Source organism: Antechinus flavipes, chromosome 4, assembly GCF_016432865.1.
Source record: "Antechinus flavipes isolate AdamAnt ecotype Samford, QLD, Australia chromosome 4, AdamAnt_v2, whole genome shotgun sequence".
In the NCBI taxonomy this organism is placed as follows: domain Eukaryota; kingdom Metazoa; phylum Chordata; class Mammalia; order Dasyuromorphia; family Dasyuridae; genus Antechinus; species Antechinus flavipes.
In genome coordinates, this window is record NC_067401.1 from 424,104,296 (window position 1) to 424,126,141 (window position 21,846).

The 21,846-nt window shown below is 35.4% G+C and overlaps 1 protein-coding gene across 3 annotated transcripts in view; it reads right to left on the minus strand.

Annotated features, from left to right (window-relative positions):
• Nucleotides 1-21,846, minus strand: part of DNM3 (dynamin 3) — a 581,691-nt gene that overhangs the window by 21,920 nt on the left and 537,925 nt on the right. For all 3 annotated transcript variants that reach the window (XM_051998949.1, XM_051998948.1, XM_051998947.1), the window contains 2 exons: nt 21,303-21,529; nt 11,408-11,644 (listed from right to left, as the gene is read on the minus strand). In XM_051998949.1, coding sequence (XP_051854909.1) covers nt 11,408-11,644; nt 21,303-21,529 — 464 coding nt within the window. The remainder of the gene's footprint in view (nt 1-11,407; nt 11,645-21,302; nt 21,530-21,846) is intronic.

Consider the following 21,846-nt stretch of genomic DNA (forward strand, 5'->3'; position numbering starts at 1 on the left):
AGACATATGGGAAGTTAAGCAGATCATTTTCCTAAGTCATATGATGAAAGAAAACATAGATACTCCTCCTCAAAAAAAAAAAAACCTCAAGAAAAAAATAAAGTAAAAAAAGTATGCTTCAATCTATATTCAGACACAATCAGTTCTGTCTCTGGGTATGAGTAGCATTTTTCATCATAAGTCCTTCACGGTAGTTTTGGATCATTATATTGCTGAGAATAGCAAGATCTTTCACAGCTGATAATCCCATAATATTGCTACCTCTTTGTATGCAATACATTTTACTTTAAATGTGCTTATGGAGGACTTTCCAGGTTTTTCTGAGAGCATCCTACTCATAATTTCTTATAGAACAATAATATTTCATATATCATAATCAGATACCACAATTAATCCAGTCATTCCCCAATAGATGGGTATCCCCTCACTTTCCAATTCCTTGCCCTGATGAAAGAGCTGCTATAAATATCTTTGTACATATAGATCCTTTCCCTTTTTTTAAAAAAAATCTCTTTTGGGATGTATCCCTAATAGTGTGGTATTAATAGGTCAAAGAGTATGCATGATTTTATAGACCTTTAGGCATACTTCATATCTTTTGATCATTTATCAATTGGGGAATAGCTCATTTTAACAATAAATTTGATTGTTACATTTCAGAAACGAGGACTTCATCAGAGAAACTTGCTTCAAAATTCTTTTCACAATTACTATTGCTAACTGTTTCCTCTCTCCCCCCTCCATTTGTTCTATTCTCTCTTTCCTTTTTCCCTGGCCCTCCTCAAAAGTGTTTTGCTTCTGACCCCCCTATCCTCGAATATGCCCTCCTTCTATCATCTTTCTTTCCTCTCTTTCTTGTATCCCCCTTCCTCTCCTACATTCCTGCAGGGTAAGATATGATTTCTATATTGGGGATTATTTTCTATAGAAATACTATTACTTTCAAAATTTTCCAGCAGGGGGAGTTCTTACATGTATCAGAAGAAATTTTAAAAAGTTTTTCCCCCACAAAGCAAACAAAAATAAAAGAAAGGCAGTATGCCTCGCTAGCTGCCATGTCAATGAGTAAATATGTGACTAAGCTCAATTAAATGTTTAATACAAAACCAAGTAATGGTATTGGGTAGAGATAGAATGGCCCACATTTTCTCTGCCTCTTTCTGATGTAGTCAAACTGAGAATGGATTTGCTATGTTGAGCTGTTACCAGGGAGCAAAAGGTTGATTTATGGGTAGATCTAGCAATATCAGTAATGTTTTTTTTTTTCTCTCTGATAATGTTATGCTGCATCTAAGTAATTCTTAGTCAGAAAGACTTAAAAACAACTTTTGAAAATTAAATTTTCAACATATGGCAAAGGCACTTCTGAACTCTAGAGAATTCAATTCCATTTTCTCAGTGGCTGGCTGGTTGCCTGCCCCCTTTCTCTTTCTCTCTCTTTCTCTGTTTCTGAATCTCTGTCTTGTCTCTGTCTGTTTCTCTCTCTCTTGAAAAGGAAATGCAATGTTTGTAAAAGTTAGTTGTAAAAGGGCAGGGATCATAAGTCCCCAGGGTTATATAAAGAATCTGGAGAAAGAATCAGAGGTTTCTGAGTAACAATTATCAGCTCAGTCACAAAGAATTCATCAAAAAAAATTATATCGGTTGTATGAATATAAGAGATATTGATGTTTCTTATTAGTTTTCTATTTTTGTACAATTTTGTGAGAGTGAGGTGATGGATTGGTGTGTGTAGACAAGAATAGTAATAGTGAGCATGTGATCAATTTTCAACCAGTTTCCTTGTCCTAGACCTAGAGCTCTAACAAGAAGTTAAGGGTTTTTGTTTTATGTTTTAATAGCACATACACATTTTTAGTTATTATTGTTGTTGTTTTAATAAAAGCGCCTACAAAAACCGTACCAGTTCAGGCACAAAGTCACTAAATAAAGCAAGTCTAGACTGCAAAATCAATGAAAAACATATGGGAGCCTTTTAGGCATCTCCCTTAACAAAAGCTGCCATCATCCTGGAGCTATATTCCATAAAATATGCTTTCAAAAAAACATTGCTGCAATGACCATGGGAGGCCCTTGATGAGGAAATTGTTGGACTTTGGGAAAGAGAAGCTAAAAACATTTATAAATAAAAGGCTTTCATTTTCTCTTACATCTTATAAACTTTGTTTGCATGCTTTTTTTAAAAACATCACAGGTATGATAGAAAAGGTCAGATAATAAGAACAGCTGAAATAAAGATAACAAATTTAACAATATAATATAATTTCTATATATTGACAGTAAATGTAGAATATGAGATACATTTCTAATTTTTAAGAGAAAGTACACTGTACAATTACTTCTTGACTCAACTTCAGAAACTCTGAAAATTGATCTCAAAGCAATTTTGGACAGGGCATGACAACAAAGTCCTATTTTGAATAATGTTGGATGCTACATGAAACCAAAAAGAGAGTAGGACATTTTCTTCTTCTCATTACCTCAGTGTATTTGTCTGCCAAAAGCAGCTAGAAGGCAGGTGTTTAAGTAACATAAGAAACTAAAGGAAAAGAAAATGGGGCCCAGTGTTTTGGATGATGCTACTGAATTGAGGTACAAAGAAAAAAAAGAACTGGGAAAGAATGAAGTAGGGAAAGTAGTGAAATGAAAAATGATTATAGGAGAATATTGCCCCTCACATTGGAGATAATGGGCCCAATGATCTCTTTAATCACTTCTTAGTCTTTTTTCAAATTTTTATGTATCATTTTCTTCCTATATATTCTAGTATAGTGAGTGAATAAGAAAGATATAATAAAAAAGGACTTTAAAGGTAGCATTGATAAAATGGATTGAAATTTTTATATTTTATAGGTATGCACTTGCAAAATCTAGAAATCCATATGGGGACTTCTTTTCTACACTTATTATTTCAAGAAAACACTAGTGGAATCATTTATTCTACAGGGCAAGGGCTGGATTTGTTTTCAGGATTTCACTGTGGGAAGGAAAGACTTAGAGGTTCAGGAAAGGTGAACTCTATACATGTAAGAGTATTAGCTCCTGAGGATTGAAGTTAGAAGTTTTGTAAGCAATTGGAATCTTGTGACTGCAATAATGTTAAGCTAAATGATCTTACCTACATAGTAAAACAAAAAATAAAAATGAAGCATTTAGTAATATAGCCAAAGTTTGAGGAGGAATGGGGTATATTTATTAATGTAATATCCTTTAAAATGTATTTCTCATATGATGTTAAAGGCGTTAATCATTAAGATAATGTCAAATTAGAATGGTATGGTTTGAAAAAATTATACAATACTTTAAATATACCTAAAATATATTTATATAGTCTGACAAACTGAAATATAAGGTCAATATATTGGAAATAGGATGGTACAGCGTGGAAAAAGCCCCTGGATTAGAACCAGAAAGACTTATTTTCAAATTCTGGTTCTATTACTGATTACCCATTTGTCCTTGGGAGAGTCACTTCTCTGTGGGTCTCAGTTTCCTCATCTACAAAACAAGAGGATCAGACTGGATGATCTCTAAGATCTCTTTTCATTACCAAATTATGTTTCTGGAATTTTTTAGGGTTTGGGAGACAATAGGACTGTTCTGTACTGCATGATTCCTCTAGTCAACACATATTAATTTTCAACTCAGTGCAATCAATGAGTTTGAATTTTTCTCTAATAAGGTTTCTTTATTCAACTTATTTCATATTTCCCATCATTAGTAAAAAGTAAAATTTTCTCTTGATCATTATAAATAGTAGTGACTTTTTTTTTAATTTTCCAATTTTTTTCATTCGTTAACATAAAGGTATGAATACTAGTAGGTGTGTGGAGATTTGACTGCCGATATCCTGATTTCAAACTTTGAGAAAAAGATTAGTCATTTTCAAAATTGATCTTGAGAATAATTTCAAGTTGAATCAACAAAACTGGGTGCAGTATATGTGGTTTTAACTAAAGATACAAATATTCATCATAGAGACATTGTGGGGACAGTGCTTTGAAAACCTTAGGTACTATAGATATGAAGTGATAATCAAAGTTCTCACAATTAAGCTTCTCTTATAATTATACAGACAGCAAAGTCCTGGAAATGTCATCATCTTCCTCCTCGTACATATTGACTGTAAGTCCTGGACCACTCACTTTTCTCATTGCCCCTAGGCAGTGCACTAAAGCTCTTAAAATGGATATCTTCATGAAAGGAGGAGCTCCTTCCTTCAGTAAAATTATAGGCTTTTAGTGAATGGGGAAAAGGTAGTATGTGGTAATGTAGTTGTTTGTGATTTACAAATCCTAAAGCATTCCCACACCATGACTTGTGGATTATCCAGTCTATAGTCTCCACTTTCTTCTCTCTTTTTCTACTATATATTTGACCCATATTGCTTTTTATTAATCCTTCCATCAAAGGATAGTTAAGAGAAAGGGTTTTAACTTTCTCATTAATTACAAACTCCTTTTTGATTTATGTTAGAATAATTACAAAATGTTGGCACTATTTTTCAATGTCTGAAATAATTTACAAAATAAAAAGATACCACATTTTCGCAGATTTTAAATTCTTTATGTTTTAAGGCAAAATCTCAGTCAAAGCTTAACCTTGCTTAGGCTGAACAGTTGAGAAACTGAAGCTTTTTGAGCAGCTGGGATGGGCTGTTCTTTCTATAGTAAATGTGAATAATACAGCTCTAACACTTCTGCTTCTTTTTAAATAACACACTGGATATTTATGTTTGTGGGACCAATTTTTTTTTTGAAAAATTGAGCAATTTCAAGCACTGGTTCTTTGTATTTTTTGTACACCCTGTGGCTGTGATGCCTGAAGAGCATCCAAAAGGAAAGAACAAGGGTCATACCAAGTTAGAGCATTGCCTACACTGGGAAGTTGCCTGCATACCTTGTGGCTTTAGACTTGCCCTCTACAAAAATTTTTCTAATTTTGAATCATTGAGCATGTGACCCTCATCCTCCTCCAATTGCTTGTAATTTGGCATCAATACACAGATTTCTCAAGCTTTCCCAGATCCCCTCTCCTGTAAGCACTGGCCAGGGCAAAAAGTACTAAATTTTTTGAGACCACGTGATTCTGTAAGCGAAATAGATTTTATCTGGCAACCAAAGGGTGTAAATATGTGTTTAGACTCAGACACACCCACAGAGGAAAGTTACTATATGTAGACATGAACAAGCCAAAGGCTTTCCATGTCAACTATTTTAAAGTTCTACATTTAGACAGCTATAAGATTGTGACAAGCAGACAAAAGTCACCAACCCCTCAGCTTTTTAAACCCCTTCCTTTTATTGCTGGAGGTAGACACCTAAAGACATAAGGCTTTGAGGGAAGGATCCAGCATTTAAACTTTCATTTTGAATTTCCTGGTCGTTATTGGTCAAAACAACTGCGGTAAGCATTATTTACATTTTGCTTCTAATTTTTCCTAATAGGCTATAACTCATAAAAAAAAGGGGACCATTTTGCCCATTCTGGGAGCTTGGTACCTGAATGGAACATAAGCTACAATTTAGTACTCCATGAAAAGCCGAAGTTTTGGAAAAACTCATTGGATAATAGCTAACTCTTAATTGGCTGAAACAGAACGCCTAACAGTAAATTTATTCTTTTCTAACAGTAAGAGAGAAAAAACTATAGCAATCACATTGTAGGACGTGGCCATCATAGTACACGTTTGCTTACAGTCTAGCCATTTATTTTTAAGCTGACATCCACTTGTACATAGGAACATTCAGCAGATTCCAAATGGTGACAATTTGCTGCTGACTGGCCAGAGGGAAAAAAATAAATCTTTGACTATGCATATTCTACTGGTCACTGATTCCTGTGCCAGATTTCTGCCTTGGCTGTTTTCCTCTATCAATCAGGTGAGACCCAGGGTAAGGCTAAGAATACTAAACCTCTGGAAAGCCTTTCCTTCCATTTGTGGAAGCCAGCAATTCAGAGCCCCTAAAGAGAACAATGAAAGACTATTTGCTATTTCTTGTCATGGAACACTGAAGCAATTCTGTTTAGTTAACCCAATGCCAGTTATCTCTGGGTTAACAAGGACATATTGTTATATTGGCAGTTGCCTGTCTGCATTTACATGACTTGTGCTTTCATGCATGTAAAATGCATAGTTTTGTCATCTCTTATTTTCCCCTTCATCCTCAACATTTGGTTTCTGAAAAAATATGTAACAAGGTCCTTTAAAAACACTGTGGAAATAGTCTCCTCCCATTATGCTCCCAATTCTCATCTTCCCCAAACTTGCAGTTCTATTCCTAGGCCTCTAGTAAGCAGTCTCTTATTCTGAATTGTGGTAGGGTTGGAGATATTTATGGAAAGGAGAAAGTTCTCTAGGCCTAAAAAAGAAACTACCAAATTGATTTGTATGGGATCCTAAATTATCATAGTGGCTAATGCTAAACTATCAACTAAACAAGTAGGGTCTCATAAATTCTGTTACATAATAATCTTGTGAAGATTCATTAAATATTAGAAATGGAACAAATCAAAATGGGGTTCCTGATCTTGTTTTTGGCAAACTCACCTCAATATTTGTCTTTAATTAGTTACTTTTAAGTTTAACTTGGGCTAAAAATTAAAAAAAAAAGGTATTCATCTGAACTATTGGATTTTTTTTTTTTAAAGGGAGGGTGGCTAAGAAAGTCTTGGCTGAAACCAGAATTTGCAAGCTGAATATATCTTTTGTCCAGATTACAACAAACTGTTAAGAGAAGCATAACTGTGGAGGGCAGCTGAGGAATAAGAATGATTCCAATATACCTATTTAGGAGAAATCAACACAGGCTAGTCACAGAAGCAACTTTGTCCATGTACCCTTAACCTACAACTTTAAAGTTCAGCAGCTTCATCCTCCATGGGACCAAACCTTGATGTTAGGGATGCAATGGCATGTTCATAAGAATCGAGGGTGTGTCGTTATTCAAAATTTGGGGGACTGGCTGAAAATGAAACAAAACAAAACAAGGAGACCTTATCCCTAAGTGAAAATAATTGCATATAAGCTATCTTTAAAACCCATAGTTAACTTACATAAAAGAGATATTTAAAATCATCAAATGTCACTTGAATTAATACTAAAGCAACTTTTAAATAATATGAAAAACAAACTATAGGTAGAATCAACTGGAATTCATTACTGTAGGGAAAAGAATATCAATACATTATGGTCTCTTCAGAAGTATTTATATCAAATTTCCTCTGGGATTACTTGATTAAAGAATAATTTACTGACCCATGGGACTGTATAAAGACTTGCTTACCAAGGATGCCAAATGAATTAGGTTAATGAAGTCTCCTCTTCAAACTTGGTAGCTCTAAAACTTAATTGTTGGCCAAAGGGCCATCCTATGTGAGCCTGTGGTTCTGTCGTGTGAACAAATCAGATACAGGACATGATTTGGTCATCAGCCTTAATGATTAGATACCAGTAGTGATTAGGTTCTACCCTGTGTGGTCCTATGTGTGGTTAAACTAGAATGAATTGGACTAGGAGATACTTTGAGACAGCCCAATTTAGTCATGCTTAGAGAAACTTCTATGAAGTGATGGCTAGTTATTACTGTTATTTTAATGTGGGCTAAATGGAGATGGGAGTGATGAGGTAAATGAAGAAGTGCTCTCTTTGGATGGAGACCCTCTCCATCATACCCCACTCTTCTATTCAGATTGTTGTAAAACATTTTAGTTCAAGTAAAAGGGAGAGGAGCAGAGTATAAGCCAGTGAATGAATGCCAGAGTCAGCTGTTGCCAGGAAAAACACACTCTGATTCAGTTAATTTGTTCTGTTAATGGCAAAGCTGCGATTCCCAATAAACTAATTTTAAGAAGCTGTAACCAAGAATAACTCTTTGAGAACTAAAGTTAGTGTTTGATGAAAATTCTGATCTTTAAGTAGGGGAACAAGGTCACAATGGGATTCTATGGAGGCAGTTATATCTGCTTAAGATCATTGCACTGAGCAAGTTTACAGCTGGCTTTATTCTCTTCAGAGGAGGAGAGCTGAGGGGAGGGAGGAGGGGATAACCCAGATCTCCTGGCAACAGAAAAGGTTTTACAAATCATAGACGCTGCACAATCAACTTACTCACTAAGTCAGCACCCACATTCGTAAGCTTTGTTGGGATAGACTCTCCCCTATTCAGGTGGGATTAATTAAGGCAAGCACACATCATGCAACGGTTTCAGCTTCCTCACAGAAAAATTCAGGGTACATAAACCAAAACAGCTTGAGAAGCAGAGGAAAAATCGAGCCAAAAAGTACTCCCTTTCCTTTTCCTTTCCTCTTCTGCATATCAAAATGGAAAGCAATTTTAAAAAGAAAAAGAAAAAAATCCCAGAAGACTTATGGTTTCTTTAAAACTACAATAGCTTGATTAATTCTGAGTAAGATTTGATAAAATTATGTTTTCTCTTAAAAGGCAAGGTCATATCTTGCTAATGAAGTGGTGGATCATCCAGAAGAAAAGTAAGCAGAAGCCCACACTGAATCCCCTCCTTCCAAAGGTTCAGTTATTGCTTTTGCAACAATATTAAAGACCGCAGGGAATCAGCAGGACAGTGTTCATGCTGCCTTGTCACGTTAGGAGTTTCTGTTTCAGATAGAATAGAAGAAAAGACTTTCAGTGAAGTGAAGAACTTGAAAAAATGAAACGTCTTTCTCAGAAAGCTAAGCTTGCTGTTGTCCTGGATGTGATAGAGAGTAGCTCATATGTCTTTTTTTTTTTTTTTTCTTTCTCTCTTTAAGTAGAGAAAATTGTGGCAAACCCATGAGAAAAAAAATGAGAATATATAAATAAATAAAACACGTGAAGTTTTAAGAATGTCCTTCAACTTTTTTCTTTCTTAACTTTTTTCTTTTTTTTTTCTTTTTCTTTTCTCTTCTTTCTTTCTTTTTTTTAAATCTTAAATCCCCTTTCTGGCATGCATTTGTAAGGATTCCTGTTCTGGCTTTTTATTAAAAACAGATGCTATGTGATCAGAGTACTCCATCTAATGTGAAACTTTTAATGGGCAGAAGGATCCTGAAATATTCTTTCTTTCAGGTGACTCGCCTCCTCACAGGGCTTTTCATATTTACTTATTGAGCTGGAAAGTAAATTTGAAGCCTCAGCAAAAAAAAACATGTACTTTTTTGCTTCAACTATATTTCTGTTTTAGGGTTGAATTCTCTAATGAAGTTATCTAGAACTACTAAAAATTTTTTTAAATGAATGCTAAAAATAAATTATTTTTAAAAAGAATGGAGAATATCTCCTGGTTTATGGGAAAACAATCTTTTGATTCTTTTCTGACAATGATATTTCATCAAAAATCTTTGTTTTGGGCTAATTATGTCTTCTGGTTGACTAATGAAACCGCTTTGTTGGGGGCAAAATAAGAATTTATCTACAACTTAAGATAAAATTACTATGGATCTATCTTGAGGCCATTCTAGAATATTCTCTTATGACAACTTTTAAGTCTTCTGTGACTCTCCAGTGAGGGCCTTTTAAACTCATTAGCCCCCTTTACCAGCCATTCCTTTCCCCACCAGCAAGCACAGCGAAAAAATAATGGGCTACTGCAGCTTTTTCTGTGAGGTAGGAAATGCCATGAGTGGTTCCACCCAGTTTAAGGAGTCAGTTTAGGATTCAAAGGATTATGTTCAGACATGCTTTTGGCAAGCCATCTTATCTGCAACCAAGAAATAAAGCAATCATGCAAGACAGGCAAGACAGGCAAGTTCAATACCAAGGCCAGGCAATCCTAGGTTGCTATAGTTCCTTCTTAGAGTGACACAGACAGAATTCTGGACTGCCTTCTCCTGGGTGGGGCTGCTCTCCCACCCTTCTCTGAACTTCCTTCATCCCCCAATGGCACAATGGCAGCCATTTTTCCCCCTAACCATCCGAAGTTCTCCAAAACCAACAACTTTGTAGACTGCGCATTGCTAGTGTGTTCCTGTGAGGATTAGTTCTGAAACCTCATTTTTTATATTCAAGGGAAATTCTTTTGCATATTTTTGCTGAAGTTCTCATGCCAGAAGAACATTTCAGCTGAACCCGAAGTGGGTAGGCCAAACCTGGAGGGGCCTGGGAAGTATTAATTACATTATTGCATTAATACAGCATTCTGGGAAGAAAGAACACTCAGTGTGCGGTGCATGTGGCTGTCTTGTCACGTTAGTTCTAATTGTTAGAGATCCTTGAATTAAGCCCATTATTCTCTCTGCTCCCCCATTTCCATGTTGAAGGGAAAAAGACAGTGGAAGAATCTTTTCTAAGAGGGAGGTAAAATGGCTCAATGCTGACAGGTGGACTGGCACATTTAAACTCAAGTCTTTTCTCTTTCTACTACACATTTAGATGTGTTTCTTTCAGAAAGTTGAGGAAAATTTTAGTTGAATAATATTTTTAGAGTAGCACTTAATGCCTAGCCCATTTGTGCTACCTATATTATTTTTATTTCTAAAATCCAAGACGAGGCAAACTTTGGCTGTTTATGCCTTGAAATATGCCAAATTAAGGTTGCATTGTTTCACTCACGTCTAACTCTTCATGTGTGACTTCATTTGGGACTTTTCACTTCTTTTACAGAGAAGGAACTGAGGCAAACAGGCTTACATGACTTGCCCAGGGTCATACAGCTAGTCGCTGTTCCAATGCCAGACCCTCCTGACTCCAGGACTGCTCTAAAATTAAGGTATTATGACGTTTTGAACTTAACAATATGTAAACATGTTTGTAACTTGTTACAACATTTGAGTATAAGATGATCTGTTTCTTACATGAAATTACTGATTATTCTTATCAAATATGCTTGTGGTAAAATTTTCAACAATAAAGATTTCATTACAATTTTGAAATATTCTTATTCTTACAAATTAAATGCAGCTTGGGATAAGACATTATTTTGATTTTGAAAAAAATTATACTTCAGAAATTATTTGAATGCGCCAAAAAGATACATTTTGGAATTTATCTAGAAATTGAAGTAAGATTATTGCACATACTACTACTACTCTCCACATAAAAAAGGTTAACATAGCCCACAAAACTTCAACCTCTGCTCTTCTTTCTCATATTGTTCAGTTGTATTCCCATGATGAGTGGCTGCCACAGTGTCATTCAGGTGGACCAGGTTTTCTTTAAATTCTGTTTGTTTGTAGGTAAGGTATTTTAAATTGTTGAAGATTCCACAATGAATTTTAACTCACATAGCAGGCCCCCTCATTTATCTCTGTGGATCTGCTATGATTATTTACCTACTTGTTTACCCTGGAGTATGAAAATTGCATACAAAAACAGGAAAATGTTTGCAATTTTCTTTTTCAAATAAACCATGTCTGTCACTCTAGGAGAAGAGAACTAAACAGCCTCCTTTCCAATAAACAGTTTCTTACCTTGGGACACTGGGAGGAGCCCGTGTTGGCCGGGATGGAACTTGTGGAGGTGCTCCAAATGCATCACTATTACTAGGAAAAGGAGGTAAAGGTCCTGGACGGAATGGTACTGGTGGAGCCCCAGACTGGGGGCCTGGGGATGGAATTGCTGGAGCAGGTCCTCGGCCTGATGTGGGTCTGGTTGGAGGAGCATTTAGTGTTGGTCTCCTTTGGTTCGTAGGGCTTGGAGGGGGTGATCTGAGGCACAAAAGACAAATAGCTTACATATTCCTGCTTTCTGACTACATTAGATTTTTTCTCTTTTTTCATATCTTTTTATTTGTTGAAGATTATTAAGGTAACTAGATGCTACCACATTTGTGCTACTTATATTATCTTTATTCATATTTCTTTTACAAATTAACTTTTATGGCTAACATTTTGTTTGAACTTCACCTAAATTTAGCAATATATCTTTCTCCTATCCTTCCCAGACAGACAGTCATCCCATATAATGAATATTTTTTAAAAAGAAAAAGAGGAGAAAGTATATAAACAAAATTGATCAATGCATAGAATAAAAATTGGCACTAAATTCAGTATACTAACTCGGCTCCCAATCTAATCGCCATCTTCAATTTACCCATCTGTTGCCAAGGTGTATTGAATTTATATTTGTAACATCTCTCTAATACACTATCTCTGCTCCTCTGCCATTGCCACCAACTTGATGAAGGTCCTCATCATCTCACCCTTGGACTATTCTAAGAGTTGCTGGTAGGTCTGCCTGCCACAAGGCTCTTTCCATTGTTGTCTATCCTTTGCTCAGCTACTGTGTAAACCTCTTTCACTCTTCAGCTTCAAATATGAAGCCTTCTCTTTGGCATTCAAAGTCCTTCATAGCTGAGCTTCCCCCCAACCCTCTTCCCCCACCCCATTCTAAATTTTTTACATCTTACACTTTTCCCTCAGGTCCTCTTCCTTCCAGTAACAGGTTCTCTTCTTTGATTTTTCCTCAGATGAGGTTCTCATGCCAGTCATTTTCTCTGCTTATTCCTTTGAGAGCAAAAACTATCTATGCTATTGAGAGCAAAAAAACTATCAAAAATCTATCTTTCTTTGTATCCTTAGCATTTAGCATGGTGTTTGACACACAGTTCTTAAAAATATTTATTGACTGACAACAGCAGAGTGTTAGGAAGTATCTTCCATTTCTTTTGAAGGGCTATGCTACTTTGTAATTTTTCAATATTCATCATTAGTTGTTTTGTGGTGGTTGTTCCTTACATTTACATGGTTTGTAGTCTTTTGTGTATATTGTTTTCTTGGGTCTATTTAGATTTTGTGCCACTTTATATAAATTTTTTCCATGCTTCTTTGTATTTATTCTATTCAGCATTTCTTACAACACTTAGTATTCTATAAACTTGTGTGTCATAATTTGTTTATACATTCTTCAGTTGATGGATATCTGCTTTGCTACCAATTGTTTGTAATCATTAGAAGTGCTGCTATATAGAGACTTTTTCTCAATGTATATGGACATTTTAGTCACTTTATCTGCATGGACGGAATTTTTTTTTCTCAAAATGAAGGTACTTATTCACAATTCCACCAACAATGCCTATCTTTCCACAATGCCTCCCATATTGAGCTTGTGTTTTTGTAATCGTCACCAGTTTGCAGGGCATGCAGTTGTTTTTGTTTGCCTTTTTCTTGTAATAAATATGCATTCCCTCATATGTTTTATTTTTGGTAGTTTGCAATTCTTTTGAAAATCATACACATTTACTCTGAATATGAGGGAAAGGTGTTTGGTCTTATATGTTTCATACTTTCTGTACATACTGTACTTTTTGTCTATTTCACTTCTAAATTGTTTTAATGATATCATCTTTAATATTCAAACCACATATTTATTTTAAAATTATTATGAGGTATGGTGTTAGATGTTGGTCTAAGACTAATTTCTGCCAGACTGCTTTCAAGTTTTCTTAGCAATTCTTATTAAATAGTGAATTCTTTCCTAAGTAATTTGTATTTTCAGAAATTATGTTCTTTCTATCTCAGTATAATAGCAGAATCAATTAATGATTAGAATACTAGGAAGAAATACATTTATGTATAATCCTGCCTCATACATTTATGTATAATCCTGGGTAATTTACCAAACTCAGATTTAGTTTCTTCATTTGTGGAATGGTAATAATAATTCCATTTCTCTCACAAAATTGTAGTGAGGACCAAATAGGTAATATATGTTAAATGCTCATACCATGTATAAATACTAGCTCTTGGGGCAGTTGGTGGTGCAGTGGATAGAGCACCAGCCTTGAAGTCAGGAGGACCTGAGTTCAAAATGTAGCCTCAGACACTTAACATTTTCTAGCTGTGTGACTCTGGGCAAATCACTTAACCCCAATTGCCTCAGGAAAAAAAAAAATTAGCTATTATTATGACTATTAAAGACTAAAACACTTTGGAGAAAACAAATTACTCTGAGGACATTATTTGTTAATTTACAATTTATTAAATTAGCAGTCATGCTCAATAATATGAGCCTAAGGAATGAAGGATATCAATGGTTCTGAAGAAGTATAATAAATTCTACACTTTCAATTTTATTTAAAGTTCATTTTTGTTGGTTATTTGTTAAAATTTAGCTGGCAAGAAATTTCTAGATTCTTATGCTTTACAATTTTAGGGATACAATGGACAACTAAGAAAAGGCCTTTAATGAGAAAAATAAGACAATTCCTATTATTGCTATGTTCTCCACCAAAAAATATATGTGTGATTTGGGAAATATAAGGAGGAAAAATAATCAAGCTTTCTTTTCATAGGAGGCACCTAAGATAATTTAATGACTAGGGGACCTCAGAATTTTAGGTTAGACAAATGGGGCCATCTCTAAGACCTAATATTACATTTCAGAGTTGGATGTGATCTCAAAGGCTACATACAAAACCATATCTGAACAATAAAAGAAGTGATCATCTAACACAGAGACATGATATACATGATATTTTGTTATAGGAAATAGGAGATTTTGATTATTCAGATTGCTGAAGTATGTTCTCTGTCTCTTTCATCCCTACCTCCCTTTCCTCTTCCTCCTCCTTCTCCTCTTTCTCTTTCCCCTCTTTTTCCCCTACTTCTCTTTTTCCATTCCTCTTCTTCCTCCTTCTCCCATCAGCCACAAACAGAGGGAACAATGACTTTTTGACTGGTATCAGTAATTTTACCCTTCCTCAAGTGGAGGAACCAACAAGGGGGAATTCTAATTTGGATCTAAATTTCACTGACAGGGAGAAGGGTGTATTATTGGTTGCTATGGTTGAGCTAATGGGAACTCTGCAGGGAAATGACCACTTAGCATTTGTTTGCCAATAAGAGAAGAGCAAATTCAGGCTTAATCTGACATGCACTATAGGCTTTGTGATAACTTACTTCAGAGGTTTTAGAGGAAAGATTGTTAGAGACTTATGCAATAAAATGTTCAAGAGGAAGTCAGACCAGAAGAGATAGGAAATACTCATGAGTTAAGTTTCAAAGAAACAAAGAGAATGATTCCAATTAAGTTAAAATGGAGCTAAATGGCATCTAAATGTGTGCATGCTCAGGGAATTTATGAAACAGCTGATATTTTAAAAAAATGTAGCCAGTGAAAACAAAGAAGATGAATATAAGAGCACGGCACTGTCTTATAAAGTGCTACTAAGAATTCAAACGCTCAGAATGACTTGAAGCTAATGAATGAAGTTAATGAAGCCAGGAACAACAAAAGGTTGTTTTTGTTTTTATTTGTAACCAATTTCTGGAAGTTAACAGTGAATTCTGGGAATTGTAGTTCAGTATGGATAGCATAGTTTTCCTGCTCTAGGAGGAACCAAGACTAAAGTATTATAAACATAGTGACATATAAACCCTAAATACTGCCATGTAGACAGTTTTAAGCTGGATTATGGAAGAAAGGGGGACACCTGATTTTGGCAAACATCAAAGTGGTTGACACAAGTTATATAATGTTGGGGGAGTGAGAGAGAGAGAGAGAGAAAGAGAGAAGAGAGAGAGAGATTGAGAGAGAGAGAGAGAGAGAGAGAGAGAGAGAGAGAGAGAGAGAGAGAGAGAGAGAGAGAGAGAGAAAGAGACTGACTTACTCTCTGCTTTCTAGAACAATAAAATTTAATGGGAATAGCCAGAATGGGGCTGATGTGACTGATGGTGGTCTCTTTTTGGGATCAGTGAAAGAGAAGTGAAGTTTAATTCCCTTCCCGGGGTCTATGTGTGACAGGCACTTTTTGCATCATTTCCCCTATTTCTTTAAGCTGCTTTTATTTCCTGATTTTGTCACATATAAATTACACCAGTCATAGGTGATATGTGACTCATATCTTTTAATGAGCTGCATATGGTAGTGGGGAGGGGGACTGTAATGAAGAACATCAGTAACTATACATAGGACTGAGGTGGTCAAAGGTTTAAGCCTCTATTAAAAACATTAGTTTTTTCCCTAGCTGGGGGATAAGAAAACTGGGAGAGAATTTTATGGTTTTTATTTTAAAAAACAATTGCAGAGATAAACAAATCATGTAAAGCTCTCCTAGCCTGATGAAGTCATTGGTGAGCTGGGTTCATGTAACTGAGAGCACAAGCATCTCAGTGAAGTTCTGGTATCAGCTATGAAGAAAGATATAGAGAAACAGATCAAGAGTCCTGAACTTCCTAATGGGAGCTGAAAGTTATGATCTGGAACAAATGTCTTGACTTCTTTTCAAAAGTGGGAAGAAGAACCAGAGTGACACTTCATTATTTTCTGGTGCTTTTCACTCCAAAAATGCACCTGTTGCCACCTGGCAACAAGCACCTACTACTAACACTAGTCATGCCAGAAGAAAGATGCTTAAAGTGGGGATGAGATTGTTCTTAGAGTGGATGGCTTAAGAGTGATTGACATGAAAGAGAAGAATTTTTATTTTACTTCTCTTTTCTCTCCAAGGAGGAGAACCTTTGTCTGATAGATTAGAAAACCAAAATGACTATGAGGAAGCTGATACCCAAATCAGATGTGGAAATAGCCAAAGAACAGACAGTTGCCTTTGATGAATTCAAGTCCCACATCTCAATTGAACTTGGTATCTCCAAGTCCTGAAAGTCTGACCAATGTGATTGAGATATCATGAAATGGAATAAGGGCACATGATCTAATTTTTAAAAAGAGGGGAGGGGTGGAGGAAATAATAAGTATACCATAGATCTTTAAGCTTAACTTTAATTCTGGGAAGAATCCTAGAATAAAGCACAGCAGGAAAGGTGAGTGAATAATTGGATAATGATGTAGTGCTTACAAAAGACCAGCTTTGGTTTTCTCAAGAATGGATTATGCCAAAAATATTTAATTTCATTTGTTTTGATAGGATTACTAAGCTAGGAGATGAGGGGACCACAGTGCCTATAACTCATCTAGATTTTAGTAAAGTTTTGGAAAAAGAATCTCATCCTATTTCCATGGATAAAATGGAGAGATATGGGATAGATTATATTCCAATCAGATTGATTCAGAACTGGTTGTTAATGATTCTTTGTCAAAGTATGTCTTCAGAGGAAGATCCCAGATAGCTGTGCTCCTGTGTGGCTTATATTTTTATAAGTCCCATTACCAGGCACAAAACGGCATCTAACACAAAGTTAAGAGGGATAGCTGGCATATTGGGTGGCAGATTTAGGCTCGAAAAGCATTTTGGCAGTCGATAGTATTGGGCTGTATCAAATAATGTGAAATTCAATAGGGACAAATGTAGAGTCTTCTACCTGGGTACAAAAATTAGACTCCCAAGTACAACATGAGAGGAGTTTACTTGTTCTGAAAATACTCCGAGCATTTTAATAGACTGCATACTCCATATGGGTCAGCATTATGGTGTGAGAGCCAAACAATCTTGGACTGTATTAGGAGAGGTATGGCTCATAGGAAGAGGGAAGTGATAGCTGACTCATATTGTCATTATCATACCATATCTGGAGCTTTTCTGACCTCCAGTTTCACATCTCCAACTGCTTTTTCACTCATCACATTTTGTATATCCAGTAGACATCTTAAATTCAGTATGATCAAAATAAAACTTCCTTCTTAACCTTTCTCTTTTAAAATCTCTCTCCCTACTCCCTTCCTTAATGCCAGAGGGTAACAGCATCCTCCCAGTCCCCCGGTTTATAATCTAGGAGTCATCCTCGATTCTTCATTCTCTCAGTTCCCTTCCCTATCCAGTCCATTACCAATGCTTGTCAATTTCACCTTAGAAACATCTTTGCAGAATAAAATACAAAATGCTCTATTTCACATTTAAAATCCCTCATAACCCAGATCCCTCTTACCTTTCCAATCTTCTCACACCTTATTTCCTACCAAGTACTCTTTTGTCTGTTGATGCTTGTCTCTCTTGGTTGTTCCATGAACAAGACCCTTCATTTCTTGGCTCCAGACATTTTCTCTGGCTGTCTCTCATGCCTAGAGCACTTTCCTTTCTCCACTTCAACTGACCTCTCTGGTTTCCTTTAAGTTTCAATTAAAATCTTATCTTCTGTAGGAAGCCTTCCATAACCCCTCTTAATTGTAGTGCCCGTTCTCTGTTATTCTGTATGTAGATTGTTTTGTATATATTTGTTTGTATGAAATTTCCATGAAATTGTAAAGCCAATTGGGGATGGACTAATTTTTGCCTTCTCTTTTTTTGTATCCTCAGTGCTAGTACATAGTAGGTCCTTAGTAAATGTTTATTTATTGAATGGGTTTTCTTTCAATTCTAGGCACCATTATTTTAAAAAGGATATTGATAAATTAAGTGACATTTAATGGAGAAAACTCAGGGAGGTGAAGAGCCTTGAATCTATATTATATGAGGATCAGTTGAAAGAATTGGGTGCATTATTCTGGATAGAGAGTGGTGAAATCATTCTTAAGGCAAGTTATAAAATTCATAGTTGCTTTGTTTCAGGTGGAGAGAGAACTTCAGCAAATAATCTGGATGTTTGAAGTCCCCTCTCACCTCTATATCATGTCTGCCAACTGTGAAATGGCAGTTTCATGTATTTGTTCTTTCTTGTTCAGGTATCTCCAGTATTTTGGGATAACAATATCACTTCTGTTTTTACCTTTGCTGCTCTTCAACCAGGTCTTCTTTATCATGCTTCCCTATTTATTCTTTGATGCCCCCTCATGAGTATTTCTTCTTCATATATAATGCCATTTTATACTTTCCCAAACTTGTAAACCCTCACTATTACAGGCCTGGGTTTCATCCCACAAATTTTTTGTGATACTACACAATCAAATTTGCTCCTTGCCTTAGACTATTTACTTCATCTTTCTTATAATCTTAGCTGTACATTAGCCTTAGGATATCTATTTCATCTTGCTTATTATAGCTACATATTTGTGTATTTATTACTCCATGTTTTTTCACTGGCAGTCTTCCAGGCCTGAAAAGCTCTTCCTCCTCACTTTCCTTTATTTAAGCTCTTCAGCACAATACCTGGCATATAATAGGTATTTAATAAATGGTTGGTGCCTTGACTCAGCTTCCTGGCTTCTTTCAAGACAACTCAAATTTTATTTTTGAGGGAGGAAAAACTTTCTTTTTTCCCCTATATCCTCTCCTCTATGTGATAATGCCTTCTTTCTGAGACCATCTTCCATGTAGTATAGCTCACATATTACATAGGTATTTATTTATGATTTCACCCATTAGAATAAGTGCTTCCTGTCTTCAATGAATTTATCATCTCATCCAGGAGTCTTATCTCCTGCATGAAAAAGATAACATACCACATATTACATGATTAAGTATGAACTCCTTGAGGGCAGGGCTTGTTCTTGCTCTTAGTATAGCGTCTGGCATCTGGAAATACTTGATGGATTAGCATTAACTGATTGGTTTCCCGACTGAATCACTGCTTTGCTTTTATCTCCCATAATTTCTGGGTATCTTTACTAAATTTTTTGTTGCAGTGAAGCTACTTTATAATTTCTAGTTTGGTATAGATGTAGGCAAGGTTTCTTTTCACCTTCCCTTTCAATTTAAAGTCTTTTTGATTAGATTAACAAGACTCCAGGAAAATTATGATCATCATGATGATTATTATTTACCTGCAATGACTCAATCCCTGGCCAAGAGTTTATCACTGATATATTCCCAGTCATCATCCAGAAATCTAAATCTTCTTTCTGACACAATCTTCTTAACTAACCATTTAAAACCCCACATTTTCATTTCTCTTTTTCCTCATTTTTCCACCTCACATACTCTACAAGTCAGCTATATTGGCCTCCTTGGTGTTTCTCATACACAATGCTCCATCTTCCATCACCGTGATTTTTCTTTGACTTCTTTCTTAAGCCTGAAATGCACTACCTCCTCACCTGCACCTCTTAGTATCCTGGCTTTCCTTGAAACTCAGGTGTCACTTCCTTCTGGAGATACTTTCCTCATTCCTCAGTTGCTAGTGATTTTTCCTTTACTCTACCTTCTGTTTACTCTATATGTATTTTAAATGTACTTCTTTATTTACATGTTGAATCTCTAATTAGAATATACATGTGTTGATAGTAAGAGAAGCATTTCTTTCTTTTTTTTTATTTATACAGAGCTTATAATTTTAAGTACTAGTAAAGCAGTAAATATTTAAGAAATTTTTTTGGCCTATTGATTGATGATTGATTGGATCTGCCAAGAAGAACAGAGGAAATTAAGAAAAGTTGCTAATCTATTCTTATCTTTACATTTAGGGATATAATGATTATTGTTAATTATTAATAATCGTTTTATTGGTGTTGTGAACTTTAAGTTTTCCTTACTATAAACACATCTATCATTAAAAATATGATTGATGCACCAAATTATGCTGTAATTCATTTAATAGTAGAAGGAATATATCTATTTCGAAATTTGTATTGGGTTTCATTCTATTTCAGTATGAAATAAGGTATATATTGGAATTCTTTAGAAATATTGCAATTCTGAGTTTTGTGATAGCAAAAAGTAAAAACAATGTGGATTACAGACTGATTAGATAGTGGTATATTAATATAATGGAAACATAAGAAAAAATAAATGTAAACAATTTAGAGAAGCATGGGAAGGCTTAAATGAACTAATGCAGAATGAAGTATGAAGAATCCTGAAAAAAAAGATGTAGCTACAATGAAAATGAAAAGAATAGGAGAATAAAACTGAATGCTGATAAATTATAATTTCCAATCTTAGTTTCACAACAGGGACCAAGAAATACATCTCTCTCTTTTCTTCGGAGAGATGATATAATATCTGGAAATTACGTGATGTGAAAGGGGATATAGTGTATAGAGTGCTGGACCAGGAGTTAGGAAGACATGAATTTGAATCATGTCCCTGAAACTAGTTGCATGATTGCGAACAAGTCATTTGACATCTTTAAATCTCAGTTTCTTCACTTGTCAAAAAGGACAACAAAAGCACTTGTTTCACTGTGTAGTGGAGGAACAAAGGATATAATAGACATAAAATGCTTTGCAAACCTTATGGCTCTCTATAAATATAGTAAATGGTAATACATAAAAACAAAAGACATAAATAAAATATCTTTTTAAAGTCTGGCAAAGTTGCTCCAAACCAAGTCTACTAAAATATTAAGGAATAAACAAAAAGAAATGGGAAACATTGACCACTGAAATTGAAGCATAGACTTTGCTTTATTTAGCCCACAAAGATAAGTTAAAATTTAACTGGTGCTTTGCTAAAATAGAGTGCTTTTAACAACAAGAACAGCACATTAGTTTCTTGGGAAACAACAAATACAAGGGACATTTCAATGGTCGGTGTTTAAAAATAAGCTAGGCTTCAGATACTCAAGAATTTAGGGAAAACAAAGACTTACTTACCTACGAGAGTGCTGGAGCCAGGAGTCATCCACAGGAGGAGGTGCAGGAGTAGACACAGTGGCACTATTGATATCACCAATAATTACGAGGGCTTCCTTAAGGGCTTGGTACATTCGAAGCATCTCATCACGGCGCTGAGCCTGCTCAGCTGACTCTTCCATCAAAGTGTTTTGGTCCTCTGAGGAATATAACTGTGCTAAGAGCTCTGAGTTTATGAAGTCTTTGACCTGTCATATTGCCACAGGAAGACAAAAGAAAATGAGTGAGTATACAGTCCAAACACTGTAGAGACACTGAGGGCCAGTGGACAAAATCCACTAATGTCTACTCCAGGACAGCATGTTTATCTTTGCTTTCTTTATTTCCCAGTTTTATCTTTAATACTGATTCCAGTAAAAGTTTTAATTCTTTCTGATGCTTGGTGACAGTAAGAAATAATCTTGAGTAAATTTATAAAAAGCCAAAAATTTGCCATCACTCTAATAGTGCCTGTTGTTAGTAAAGCAACCCTACAATGCTTTTTGCAGCACTGTTGCATAACTTA